Source organism: Oncorhynchus kisutch, linkage group LG8 (assembly GCF_002021735.2).
Source record: "Oncorhynchus kisutch isolate 150728-3 linkage group LG8, Okis_V2, whole genome shotgun sequence".
NCBI lineage: Eukaryota > Metazoa > Chordata > Actinopteri > Salmoniformes > Salmonidae > Oncorhynchus > Oncorhynchus kisutch.
Window position 1 is genome coordinate 29279783 of NC_034181.2, and position 13283 is coordinate 29293065.

The 13283-nt window shown below is 42.9% G+C and overlaps 1 protein-coding gene across 2 annotated transcripts in view; it reads left to right on the top strand.

The window, feature by feature from the left end:
* The window catches only part of LOC109895905 (phosphatidylinositol transfer protein beta isoform-like), a 46926-nt gene extending 38934 nt beyond the window's left edge, over window positions 1-7992 (top strand). Inside the window, exons 9-12 of one of the 2 annotated variants that reach the window (XM_020489995.2) lie at window positions 132-242; window positions 365-487; window positions 3373-3451; window positions 5299-7992. In XM_020489995.2, the coding sequence (XP_020345584.1) occupies window positions 132-242; window positions 365-487; window positions 3373-3420 (282 nt within the window). In that variant the 3' untranslated portion in view covers window positions 3421-3451; window positions 5299-7992. The remainder of the gene's footprint in view (window positions 1-131; window positions 243-364; window positions 488-3372; window positions 3452-5298) is intronic. The other variant, XM_020489994.2, reaches the window with a different exon arrangement.
* Window positions 7993-13283: the final 5291 nt, after the last annotated feature.

Genomic DNA, 13283 nt, shown 5'->3' on the forward strand with positions numbered 1-13283 from the left:
GCCTATTTGCATATTCAGTTTTGTAATATCATGTGTCAACGTAAATGATTTAGTGATGTGTGATTGAGTGTGTCTTCCTGCTGTGCAGTGTTTGCTCAGTGTCTGTTCTCCTGTTGTGTTGCTACTAACAGAAAGAGCTGGTTAGTAAGGCTGACTGCCCGAAGATGTGTGCCTACAAACTGGTCACGGTCAAGTTCAAGTGGTGGGGCCTGCAGAACAAGGTGGAGAGCTTTATTCACAAGGTAAGGATGTTGTTTTCTTCATCCTTTTCTTCTGTCACTATCTGACACATTCTTCCCTTTTCCTTGTAATCTTGCTTTCTTTCCCTCTAAATGCCTCTTTTACATGTCCTTCTCTCCTCCAGCAAGAGAAGCGTATCTTCACTAACTTCCATCGCCAGCTGTTCTGTTGGATCGACAAGTGGGTGGAGCTGACTATGGAAGACATCAGGCGGATGGAGGCGGAGACACAAAAGGAGCTGGAGGAGGTATGTAAAGGAACATATGTGTATATATGACTACCAACAGGAGGAGGGTTCAATATTTAACAGGGCTTACAACGCTCAAAACCTCCCAAACCGTTTTAGGCATCATCTCTTTAGCATTGTCATGGTGGCAGATCCCAACATACTGTGCAGTGTGGGTGTGGTGTTTGCCTTCAATAAATGCACTGGTTTTCCCGAAATCCTGGTTGGAAGATTCACGGAATCAGGAGGGAATAAGCAGGAAATCCGGAATCCTTCAACCAGGATTTCTGGGAAACCAGGAGATTTAGCAACCTTGGTCTTGACCATGGTTGGGTAGCAGGCTGTCTTGATCGGTCTGTGGTGTCATCCCTCTGAGAGAGACAGAGTGGTGATGTTTGGAAGCTTATTAGAATAGTCATCAGATATCTCCCAGTTGGACCTCTGGGAGTGATGCTGGTTGGCCTCTTCTTCATTTGTGTTTTTTTGTGGTGCTGAAACCCACAACATTCACTCTTAATTCTTATCTCTCCCTAGATGCTTTTTCCCCAGTCAAATTCTGAATATTATTCTTACACCCTGTTTATCTATTTCAATGTCAAATCAATGATCCCCTTGCTTACACTGCTGTAAATAAATCAGCTGTTCATGTTTTTATGACAAACTAAAACCATGTATGATGTTTATGATGTAATTTTTCCCCATCTTACAGCGCATTCGGAAAGTATTCAGACCCCTTCCCTCTTTCCACATTCTGTTATGTTAGACTTATTCTAAAAGGGATTGCATTTGTTTTTCCTCAATCTACACACAATACCCCATAATAACAAAACAGGTATTTGGACATTTTTGCAAATATATTAAAAAGAAAAAACAACTTATTGGCATAAGTGTTCAGACCCTTTGCTATGAGACTCGAAATTGAGCTCAGGTGCATCCTGTTTCCATTGATCATCCTTGATGTTTCTACAACTTGATTGGAGTCCTCCTGTGGTAAATTCAATGATTTGAAAAGGCACACACCTGTCTATAGAAGGTCCTACAGTTGACAACGCAGAGCAAAAAGCAAGCCATGAGGTCGAAGGAATTGTCCATAGTGCTCCGAGACAGGATTGTGTCGAGACACAGATCTGGGGAAGGGTACAAAAAAATGTCTGCATCATTGAAGGTCCCCAAGAACACAGTGGCCTCCATCATTCCAAACAGGGCAATCGGGAGAGAAGAGCAGGGAGGTGACCAAGAACCTGATGGTCACTCTGACAGAGCTTCAGAGTTCCTCTGTGGAGATGGGAGGACCTTCCAGAAGGACAACCATCTCTGCAGCACTCCACCAATCAGCCTTTATGGTAGTGGCCAGACGGAAGCCACTCCTGACAGCCCACTTAGAGTTGGTCAAAAGCCACCTAAAGGACTCTCAGACCATGAGAAACAAGATTCTCTGGTCTGATGAAACTAAGATTGAACTCTTTAGCATGAATGCCAAGTGTCACGTTTGGAGGAAACCTGGCGCCATCCCTACGGTGAAGCATGGTGGCAGCAGCATGCTGTGGGGATGTTTTTCAATTGCATGGACTGGGGAACTAGTCAGGATTGAGGGAAAGATGCCAGAGCAAAGTACAGCGAGATCCTTGATGAAAACCTGCTCCAGAGCGCTCAGGACCTCAGACTGGGGCGAAGGTTCACCTTCCAACAGTACAACGAACCTAAGCACACAGCCAAGACAACATAGGAGCTTGCAGTGTCATACTCAAGGCTGTAATCACTGTCAAATGTGCTTCAATAAAGTACTGTAAAGGATCTTATTACTTATGTAAATGTGACATTTTAGTTGTGTTTTTAATACAATGGCTAAAATGTCAACCTGTTATGTGTGTAGATTGAGGGGTAAAGACATTTTATTTAGATCCATTTTAGAATAAGGCTGTAATGTAACGAAATGTGGAAAAAGTCAAGGGGTCTGAATACTTTCTGAATGCAATTTGTCACATTTATGAATTAATTTACTGCTTGTCATAATATTGCAAATATTACATGATGGTTTTTGCTCTTTCTTGATTCATTTAATGACCATATTTTCTTTAAATATCCAGTGCAGTCAAAAATTAGATTTTCCTCTGTTTTTATATATATATATATATATATATATTTATATTTCCACACTGAGACCAATAAGAAATAGTTCCCGAACATCTGCCAATAACTGTTAGTTTTCCCATTTAAACTCAGACCACTCTGCAGCCCTAGCACAATTCTAGCTTGGGAAATTGCTCTTTGCTAAGATTTTTTTGTTGTTGACACTTTCAATTGAAAATCACAGTAAGGTACATAATTGTTACACAGAAATAATTTGATATTGGCATAAAAATGGCTGCATTGGATCTTTTAATGAATGTTGATTACAAACATGTCTTCTTGTGTACCTGCCCCCTACTGATAGCCCTTTTTTACCTTGTGTTAATGTTTGATTTGACCATGTGTACAATCACTGCTGGCCCAAAGATATGGTTCTGGAATTGAACATTCCTGTCATTTGCTGCCCCCATCCCCTTCTCCTGTCTGTCTGTCTTTTCCCTGTTAACCCCCCTCCAAGAGTTCCCACACATTGTTTATTCTGGAAAAAACTGGGAAATGTGTTATTTTCAAACACATTTTCTGCCTCAACTATGATGAGAAATAATGATGATTTAAATATAGCCTACCACTCCCTTTTGGAACAGGCATGGTGTTGGTCCATTTTGAGAGTTTATTAGATAATATAAATATTACCAATTTAAACTATACTTTCATCCATTTAGTCATTTAAAAAGTTGTAGACATTAGAAATGTAACTTGTGTGGGAACCTGCTCCCTTCCCCCATTCTCAAACTCTGCTCTGACAGGCCTCCCTGATTCTATCATTTACAATCTAGATGCGTAGAAAGGGCTCTGTGCGAGGCACGAAGGCTTCAGACGAGTAGCTGCTCCAGGTGTAGGTCTGAGGGAGACTGTGTAAGTGCAACTGGTGGAGGAGTTGAACTGATAGCAGCCATGTTAGTTCCTCCTCCCACTGGGTTATCTTTGTGTTGCTGCATGGCTACACTGCTTTCACTCCTTATACAGTGGTGTTAGAGCATAACAAGGTTTTATGGGCCACGGTTTGTGTGAGTGTGTATGTATGCGTGTTCTCACGTGAACTTCCATAACTGACTGTATTAGTTAATCAATAACACCAGATCTCAGTGAAATATGTAGCATTTGCCAGATCGTTAAGTGTATTGCTGACATGGCAAAAAGCTCTCTGCCTTGAACAGTGTGTAAGTGCCTACTCAATCTCCCCATGTGAGGGCAGACATCTGTGCAGCCTGTTCTCAAAACCAAGGCGAGAGAGCAGGTTTTAAAAAGGCTTTGGCAGCTAGTCAAAGCCATACTAAAAAAAGTCAGTACTGGTTTCTGGCCTTGTATCTGTAGTCCAAAAATCGCCATAGAGAATATGGAGAAGGAACACACAAAAAGCAGCTTATTCTGGCACACTCATTTGTCTGTGTATTACATTCTCAGTAAGGCCTTACTACTGGCTCCTTCTTGGCCCCACTTGAAATATCAATGTGAGCGCTTTTGGCCGTACATGGCGAAAAAATCTAGGAATCTGGGCCGGACGGGCCAAAGTTGGCCAGGCTCGAGCATTCCTGGCCTGGCACCAATGCTGAACATTTTGAGCTCTGTTTCTTCCTCTACATCTTGCCCAATCCTGCATGTGTTTCCCATTTTCTCCTGGAGTAAGTAAACGGGCGGGTGCCATCAAAGAGGCCCTCGGCATGGAGGAGTGCTTAGCCTGGGCCACAGAACTGAGGGGTCGCCAGGGTCACACTGTGCCAGTACTGTAAGGCTCCAGAGGACAGCACCCATATGTAGGAGTGGAATACCATTATAACGACTAGCATAGAGTTTCTACTCTTTACCAGTTCCACAACAAAACACTCCCAACTCCTGTTGATGGTCCAGCTCAATTGCTGAGAAAGCTTTTTAGGTTATATATAGACTTTTGAACATGTGCTTCAGGTGAACGAGGCTCAAGCAAAGGTTGTGTAGTAATGGTGTATCAGGATCTTAGACCAAAAGTGTTGTGGTTGGACTACACTGTGAGTGTGAAACCATGGTTTGGAGATGATGCACTAACAGGCCTGTCTGTCTGCTTGTGGGCTAACGGGTTGGCTGGTGGCGGGAGAGGGGAGGTGCTGGGGATGGAGGGTGGGGGAGAAAAACCCTTCATGGCTTCCTTTGCCTCATTAACATACAAATGGAATTCTGCAATTGAAAAGGAGCCTGTGCTGTGATTGAGAAAGAGGGAGGGAGGGAAGAAAGGATGGAGAAGTGGTAGGTAGAATCCTCATGCACATTTCATCAGATGTCTAGTCCTCTGTTTAGGGCCAGTGTGTGGTTAGACTGTTCCATTAAGGTATTCTGCTATCAGATTCAGCCACTAATTGACTTTCTAACGCCTTAGGGTGTGAGGACCTAAAACAATGACTTGATCTACCTACAAGACAAACAAGGGCTTGATTACAAACCATTTTAGAAACGTTCTCCTGGAGAAAAAAACAGTTTGCAGTTTGCAAAGGGAAACGTGTACATTTTTTAGAGATATACTTAATGTTCGTCAGTGAACAGAATGATGGGCGTTCTCAGCCACATCCATCCCAGTTTCTCACAGCTACAAACACCCTTTCTCCTTGCAGAATTCCACTTGTTGACGCATGCTCTCACAGAACCTGCCTCCACATGTTTGGGCTCTGTAGAGATGTAATAAATGTCTGTTTATTTCTTCCCATTCCCCACTCCCATTTCCTCCGCCTCAGCTTCGCAAACACGGTAATGTACGGGGAACCAGTGCTGCCGATGCTGAATGAGACTGAGGGTTTTGAACAACGACAGCGATGAAGAGTGTAGGTGGTGATGATGAAGAATGCGAAGCGGGCTCCCTGCGTTCCACCTTTACCTTACTGATTCAGGATGTGGAGGATGAGGGCTCTGCTCCGCTTGATCAATAGACCAGCACCCTGACCTGCCGGCACCCAATCATAGACATTCTATCCACAGAATAATTAATTTGTTGAAAGTGACACGATCCTAGCTGATAAGGCTCCAGTTCATTTTGATCTCCTAGGCTAATAACGATATCAAGCGAGAATGTCCTCTGTAAAGCCAGCTACCACCTCCATGTTGTTGAAAGACTAGTCCCTATATCTTCTCTTGATAGATGCTTAGAGGCCTGCTTGGTTGTTGATATAGAGATGAATATTTTTTAAGCATTTAATTGGCCTGATTGCATTATGGCAGGTGTTGGTCTAAGTAGTTTGCTATTCTAGTCAAAGAGGATCGTTCCTCTGTGGCCTTTTGCCTTTGCCAGTTTTAGTTTTCCTTTGTATTTGTGAATATTTTCTCCAGATCATTCCTTTCAAGACAATGTCCTTTCTCTCCTCAGTCCTCTTCTAGCTGTTCATAACTTTGTGGTTTTCCGTTAGCTGGCGAGAGAGAGCCTGTCAGTTTTTGTTTTTTTCTCCATTTACATGTCCCTTCCTGCCATGGCATTCATTAAGAGATTACTGACACCCTTGGCGCCTGTGCCTATCCTAATCTCTCCCCCTCTCTCTGCACTGCTTCTTATTAACGCCGACAATCTTGTCCACACAGGTATTTCACTCTCACTCCAATGCAAATGAACACAAACACACACCTGTACAAACACGCACATTTAAACACAAGCACGCACACACTCTCACAGGTGTGAATGCCTTTGCGGTGACTGATCTGGCCCAAGCTCACACTGGGCAGATCCGTGCAGGCTCCTTCAACTGAAGGGAAGTGTCTGTTTTTGGAGTGTTGGTTGCACTCACTGTTTTTCCCACACTCCCCATACTCACTCCGCTCCTCCCTAGCGGATGCCCCCAGAGAGAAACCGCACTGAAAAACAGTCATAGATGGTGCTACACACCTCCAGTCTCTGTCACGCCCTGCTCACACCGCCCTGCTCCCCACCACACCACCACAACAGTAGCCTGCCTGCCTTATTCCTGTGGTTCTTTGGGATGGAATTCTACTGCTTGTTGTATCCTGCTGAGCATGGGCAGCAGGTAAACAGACACCCAGCACCACCCTAACCCACACCAGACCACCAGCCCGCCTAGGCCACCACCCTGGCCCATACCAGGCCTCTCCTGGGCCTGTTTACAGAGCGAGCAGCTATTCACTCTACTCAACCCTACTCACTCAGCACCACGCTGTGCCTTACTACACCACCATGCCTTTCCTTTTGGCTCCACACTGGCACCAGTTGGTCATTTAGGCTTTACTATTAGGACACTGATCAGCAGGGTATTCATCCATTGTAGCGAGGGGGTTAGATTAGGCTTGATCGGTTTGCAATGACTTTATGACCTCTATTTTAACCGAACCTCACTATGTTCTCAAGGTCCTTTTATATATGGCACTAATGTACTGTATGTTTGTTCTGTTGGGCTGTGGTGGGGTGATTATTCCCTTCAGTGATACTGTACTGATGTAGACATGACTCCCCAGCAGCAAGCCAGTCAGACAGTGCCATGCTAAAGCCTGAATGCTGCTCTGTGTGTTTAAGCACGTAAGTGCCTTCATGTTAGTGTGTGCATGTCGGCGTGCTTCTGGGACAATAAACAATCATGTGTATCTTAGCTCGTCATTCAACCTCAGCCGTTCAGCCTCTTTTTATAAACAGACGTGCTTGCTGCCAAGTCCGATGAAATATTTTTTATGAAGAGCTCAGTATTGATAGTATATTTTTATATTATGTAAGCCTCACAGGGGGATTGTGAGAACCTTCTCAGTTATGGGTTTAGTGCTCACCCAAAGATTATGAATGGATCTGGGTGATGTCATTTGTTTACATGGGTTGTTCCACCCTAGCTCAACCCCACACTTCCGAGGGGCAATACTAACTCACCAGCGGATAGACAACTAAGATGGCTGAACTCTCCTGCACCCCGTAACTGAGAGGATATATCATGAGTACCCATGTCGGTGTCAGTCACTGACAGGACATGAAAAGGCCATAATGGGACTTATAAAGTCCAGATTTCCCATCAGTTACTATTTGCATTCAAAGAAAGTCTGTAAGAGAGGAGTGTTGAATATGATTCATGCCTTAAGGTCTGTCTACAGCCTCTTGCTTGTATTGAGTAGTACGCTTATGGTAACTTATGATGCAACCCAGCTTGTGTATCAGAGGACAATGGTTTACGACCTGTACTGTAGAGACAATGATATGGGGAAAGGACAGAGTGGAGATGGTCTTTACAAGAAAAACTGTACAGTATGATCATGATTTATTAAATCTACTGTTACATTTCTAGAAGAATTTAAAAAATGCTTTTAAATGTTTCTGATCTGTTGAAATTCAGGGGACATGGTAGTGAATGTATGACATTTTCTTTAGCCTTTTCTGTCTGTCGATTTTTCTGCCACAGAAAGTCTACACAATGTATCGAAATACCTAATAAATTTCAACACAAAATGGACTGCTTTTGTGTGGTTTATTCTGCAATGGTCTGTTGTTGGCTAGTTTGTTTCTTTTAATCTCTTTCGTTATTCTACGTCTTGGGGCGCGTTTGTGTGACTGAAGCCTAATAAATGGCATTCATTTTGAGAGTACTGGGTCTAGAAACCAAACAGAAGGAAACTGACCGAAACGGGGAGGAACTACATGAACAATTTTGCTACGATGTGGAGAAGTGAGTACAGCCCTGGTGTGTTCAGTCTGCATAGATAATAGATGGGTAACTGCCTGACTAACAAGGTAGCGTCAGTTGATACGATGTGGAGAAGTGAGTACAGCCCTGGTGTGTTCAGTCTGCATAGATAATAGATGGGTAACTGCCTGACTAACAAGGTAGCGTCAGTTGATTTGCACCTTCGTATTCTGCCACACTGTATGGTCGCTGTGGATTTTCAGGTAAGAGATTATCTATGAGCTATAGGCATCTAGCAGTGTTTGTCAATGTTTTACTTATATTTGTGCCTCCTTCATGCTGTCTTTTTCTCCTTGCCCCCCATGAGGTACATGTGAAGGCTCTGATGTTGGACATATGGATGACATGGTTTCAGATTAGAATCAAAATTCCCAATGGTTGATCAAGTAAATATAGACTGGTTTTGAATGGAGAAAATGGAGAAAATAAAAACATGTCAAAGAGCTGTGGAAATGGTCACTGTTGTAAGTCTAAATTAATATTTTCTCTCCCCTCTTAAAGAAGTTTGCTCACAAACCTCTGGAGTCGCATCTAGTTCATTCATACACTTCCTTGGGAGTGTTAGAAAGTGTATTTGTGACTCCAGACCGCCACATCCATCTCCTGGAGGTCAGTAGTGCTGCAGCCACAAGAGTCGGCGCTGGAGAGCAGGAAGAGCAGAAGGTCTGCCGGGAGAGATTCACTGTTTTATTCTTGTTTGTGGAGAATGGTCACATGTGGATGGAAAAAAAGTCATATCTGTACCAAAACAGGCAAATAATACAGTTTCTAAAAGGGGACATGGGCAGAGTCAACCACACTTTAAGGCAGCTCACACCCAAGCGCACGCACAGGCGAACACAGGAATGGACCAGGGATTGATGCCTGTTAGGGGCTATGGACCAGGTGCCTGTTAGGGGCTATGGACCAGGTGCCTGTTAGGGGTTATGGACCAGGTGCCTGTTAGGGGCTATGGACCAGGTGCCTGTTAGGGGCTATTGATTTAGAATGCTGACTCCAAAATACATGGATATGGCAAAAATGTAATGGGCTGACCCCTCACCTCCATTCTCAGTACTATTTCTAAAAAAACAAGTTCTCCTTAAACAGGTGGTGTATATACTGTCCATAAATTAATACACTGAAGGAAGACTAAATGTTTCCTGCAAGTTGCTGCACTGTGCCCTCCACTAGACTGCCCATATAGGGTGAGAGGCTGTGTTTAAGAGGAAGAGGCATGGTTGGTGAGCCTTTAACTACTGACTCAGTCCCTGCATCATGCCTTGATCTTTTGACCCCCCTGGGACTGTATTTGTGCAGGGGCCACAGGTCTTCAAGGGGTGGGGAGTTATTTTTGGCCTGGTTTGGATGGCAATGATGTCAGTGTTTCCTCATCTTTGGAGCTGGGCTGAGTCTAGACCCTGAGATTCTCCTGAGCTTCCTGTTGTGCAGAGAGAGGTGGAAGAGGTGGGGACCTTTAAAACAGACAGGGACCTCACTGCCCACCGCACCCCTCCTCCCCCCAACAGAATGGCGTTCCTCTGGATGACAGATGCTGCTTAACCCTTGGTGACCCTGTGTGCTGAGATGGCCAGGCTGACTGACAGAACAGCTGAGGACAGAGAGAGACTGCTGCACAGTTCCCAACTGCACAGGACGCTGACCCTAAAAAGGGAAGGAACTGTCACTTTGGGCGGCCCCCCCTTGGTGATATATGTCTAACTGAGGAAGAGCCGTGTTAACACCAGCCATTAAAAAAGGGGCAATGAGGGACATTTACTTTGACTATCTTGTCTTATTGAGCAGAATATTGAGACAAATTGGCTATTAAATCACTATAGAAATGTGTGGAAATGTGACAGTGGTGACCAGCCTCAGGACTGTCCATTGTCATGCTGGATTCATCATCACAGAGAACTCTGAGGGTAAAGGAGAAGTTTAGTTTGTTTGACTAATCTTGGTGTTTTTTCTTCATGTTAAGTTTGGTCAGATTTACAATTATTTTGAGCAGTTAGAAATAAGGCACGTTAGAAATACTGAAATGGAAAATGGAAATAAATCCAAGTTCATGGAATTTAAGAATAACTCATTATGAATAAACCACTCCTATAAGACAAAATGTCCAAGTTGCTCTTTAAGCTCACTTTAATTCCTGCAGTCACATGACCAAATTGCTCTCTAGTGTCCTCATGGGTGGAATATTATTCATATTTTTCATTATTTCATAATCAAGTAAAATAAATTAGAACACAGAAAATTCTGTGTTTCTATGTCAAAAGGTTTTGTTATATTTCAGTCTTCTGTGATGTACAGTATATAAAGTGTAATATTGGGATGCAAACTTAACATTGAAAACATTTCTAATCTGTATCTGACATGTTACATTTGTGTACTTTTTCTAAGCCCATAACCATGTGTGTAAACTGTATACTTTTGTTTCAGAGTAGATTTGTTTAAGACTACGAAGACACATTCTGTATGACCCCGATTTGGCCCACTGCAGTAAAAGGTTACTTAGTAATAAGAGTGTATGATGTTTGCTATGGTAAAACTCAGTTATAAGAGTGTATAATGTTTGCTATGGTAAAACCCAGTGATAAGAGTGTATAATGTTTGCTATGGTAAAACCCAGTAATAAGAGGGTATAATGTTTGCTATGGTAAAACCCAGTGATAAGAGTGTATAATGTTTGCTATGGTAAAACCCAGTGATAAGAGTGTATGATGTTTGCTATGGTAAAACCCAGTGCTAAGAGTGTATGATGTTTGCTATGGTAAAACCCAGGTGATGCTGCAACATCTCAGGATCCTACACTCTTCCATCAGCCTTCATTCTGTAGTGAATTCATCATCAAGCATACTCCAAACTCCCTGACGAGCAGTATACAGCTACACACTTGCTCACATCTCTCTCTCTTTCTAGCTCTCTTGCTCTGTTTATCTCTCTCCGAGCGCTGTGCTCCTCTCCTTCACATAACATCCTGTCAGCTGCATTGGCGTGTGCCCCAAGCACCCCAGAGCCTGCCTGCCCCCTGCCCCTACCCCTGGCACCCCCTGGCCTGTCCACCACTCTGCCCATAACCCCTGCCCTGGCACACAGCCTGCTCCCCTGGGCGGAAGGCAGGGTCTGATGGAGGGCCTGCTTCAGCATACTTTAGACCAATTTTCTTTCCCTGCAGAATATTTGTGTGAGAAAATCTGTCCACTCCTGCTATATTCTTCTCTTTTGCCTCGCTCCCTGTTCCTGTACTTTCACCTGTCTGCTAGAGTTACAATCCTCACGGCCATGTTAAAACGATACCCCACCTTTTCACCCCTAACCTGGCCTCCCTTTCGTCCCCTCTGTAGGTGTCCACCTTTTGAATCTACTCGTCTGACATCTCAGACCTGGCCAACTATACCTAAGGGGTTCAGGCAGAGAGAAAATGCTGTCTAGATGACAGTGCATGTACTGAGTTTCAGTGACATTTTGTATATAATTTTTTTTTTCAGACACTTGCATTACTGGCTAGTTTCATAGCACACATTTGCTTTGACTTGAGTTTTGGATCAGGGGTGAAGTTTGTGGGAAAGACACTTGGTGATACAAACCCTCTTGTGGATAAAATGAAGTGGGGGCTTTTCCCAGAAAAGTCTGCTTTTGTGAAAACACTTCCAAATTAGTTAATTATATCATATCTTAATCATTTTAGCAAGGTAAAATGACAATTCTTTGGTTGAAATTCATCTGTGGGTTCACCCCTGGCAAAAGCCCTCTTTGTTTAGGAGGAGTTCAATGTTCAAAGGGAGCAGGAAACGTGATAGCACAAACTCCCCGCTTGCTTCTCTCTATTTATTTCTCTCTCGCTCTCTCTAAAAGGAGGCCTTAACTGTGTACTGTACATCGCTTTATCACTTAAGTCAAAACAGAGCAGGCTTTAAAATGTAGATACCATGATATCAACTTTATTTCAAAGATTATTTGATATAGGTCTAACACTAGCAACATAATTTTAGGCGAAACCGAAAGTCTATTATTCCTGCCTTCACCTCATACACTGTTGATGCTGTCTCAATACCTTGTTCTGATGTCTAGCGCTAGGTGGCACTGTGCCTTTTTGATAGAAGTGAAATACTCGCTCTTATTCACCTCTCGAGGAACTAGTCCTATGCAGACAACAACAAAAAACCACCGTACCCCTCGAGAAACTCACAAGGATGGATATGTTAGTCCTACATATGTGGTAGGCTATGTTTTCCACTCCCTATATATAAAACACATGAATAGAGTATGATATATGCGTTGAAAAATGAATAAGCAATAGCCTATTGGTAGGCCAGTAGTAGCCTAGAACATATCATCTCAGATTAGATACAAATATGCAACACCATATATTTATCTCAGATACGTTCTAGCTCGATATTAACTATACATTCGAGGAATGGGAGAGTAGTAGAAAAACGCTCAGGGTATGGTAGACATAAGATAAGAAAAACTGTCCTACAACGGAGCTGACTGTCTTTCAAATTGTTGCATATTTCACAACAAACTACTTTAGTCATATATGGTTTCATGTAGCCTATTTCATTTATTTTTTTGTATTGAGTGAAAACATCGTCCAATGAAGAGGAGGAGTAGGCTGTCAGCTAAATTAATACTTCATCCCCTACAATTATTCTTAAATTGCAAAAGGAAAACACCAACATTGCTGAAATCTTTCAATCCCACGGTGTGACCATTTAGATCCAACGCGTCAAAGAGCGCCAGATCAGAACCCAAGCGCACCACAGGAAAACAAAGCAGAATCTGGAGTTTAATTTTTTTTCATTAACTATTTCCATTTATGTCTAAATTTGTCGGACGAGTCCTTTTATGATCGACAAAGTGCATCCTGTGCAATTGCAGATGCGCCTGTCTAAATTGATATTTAGAAAAAAACATTAACTTGGGCAATTAGCTGGATGTCTTTTGAATGAGAGTTAATTTAAAAAGGTAAATCATCTTGAAGACTTCTTTCAAACACATTATTATTAGAACTATATATAGGGTAGGCTACAAAAGTTGATGAGGACATTACATTTGAATTGCTGTAATATATTTAG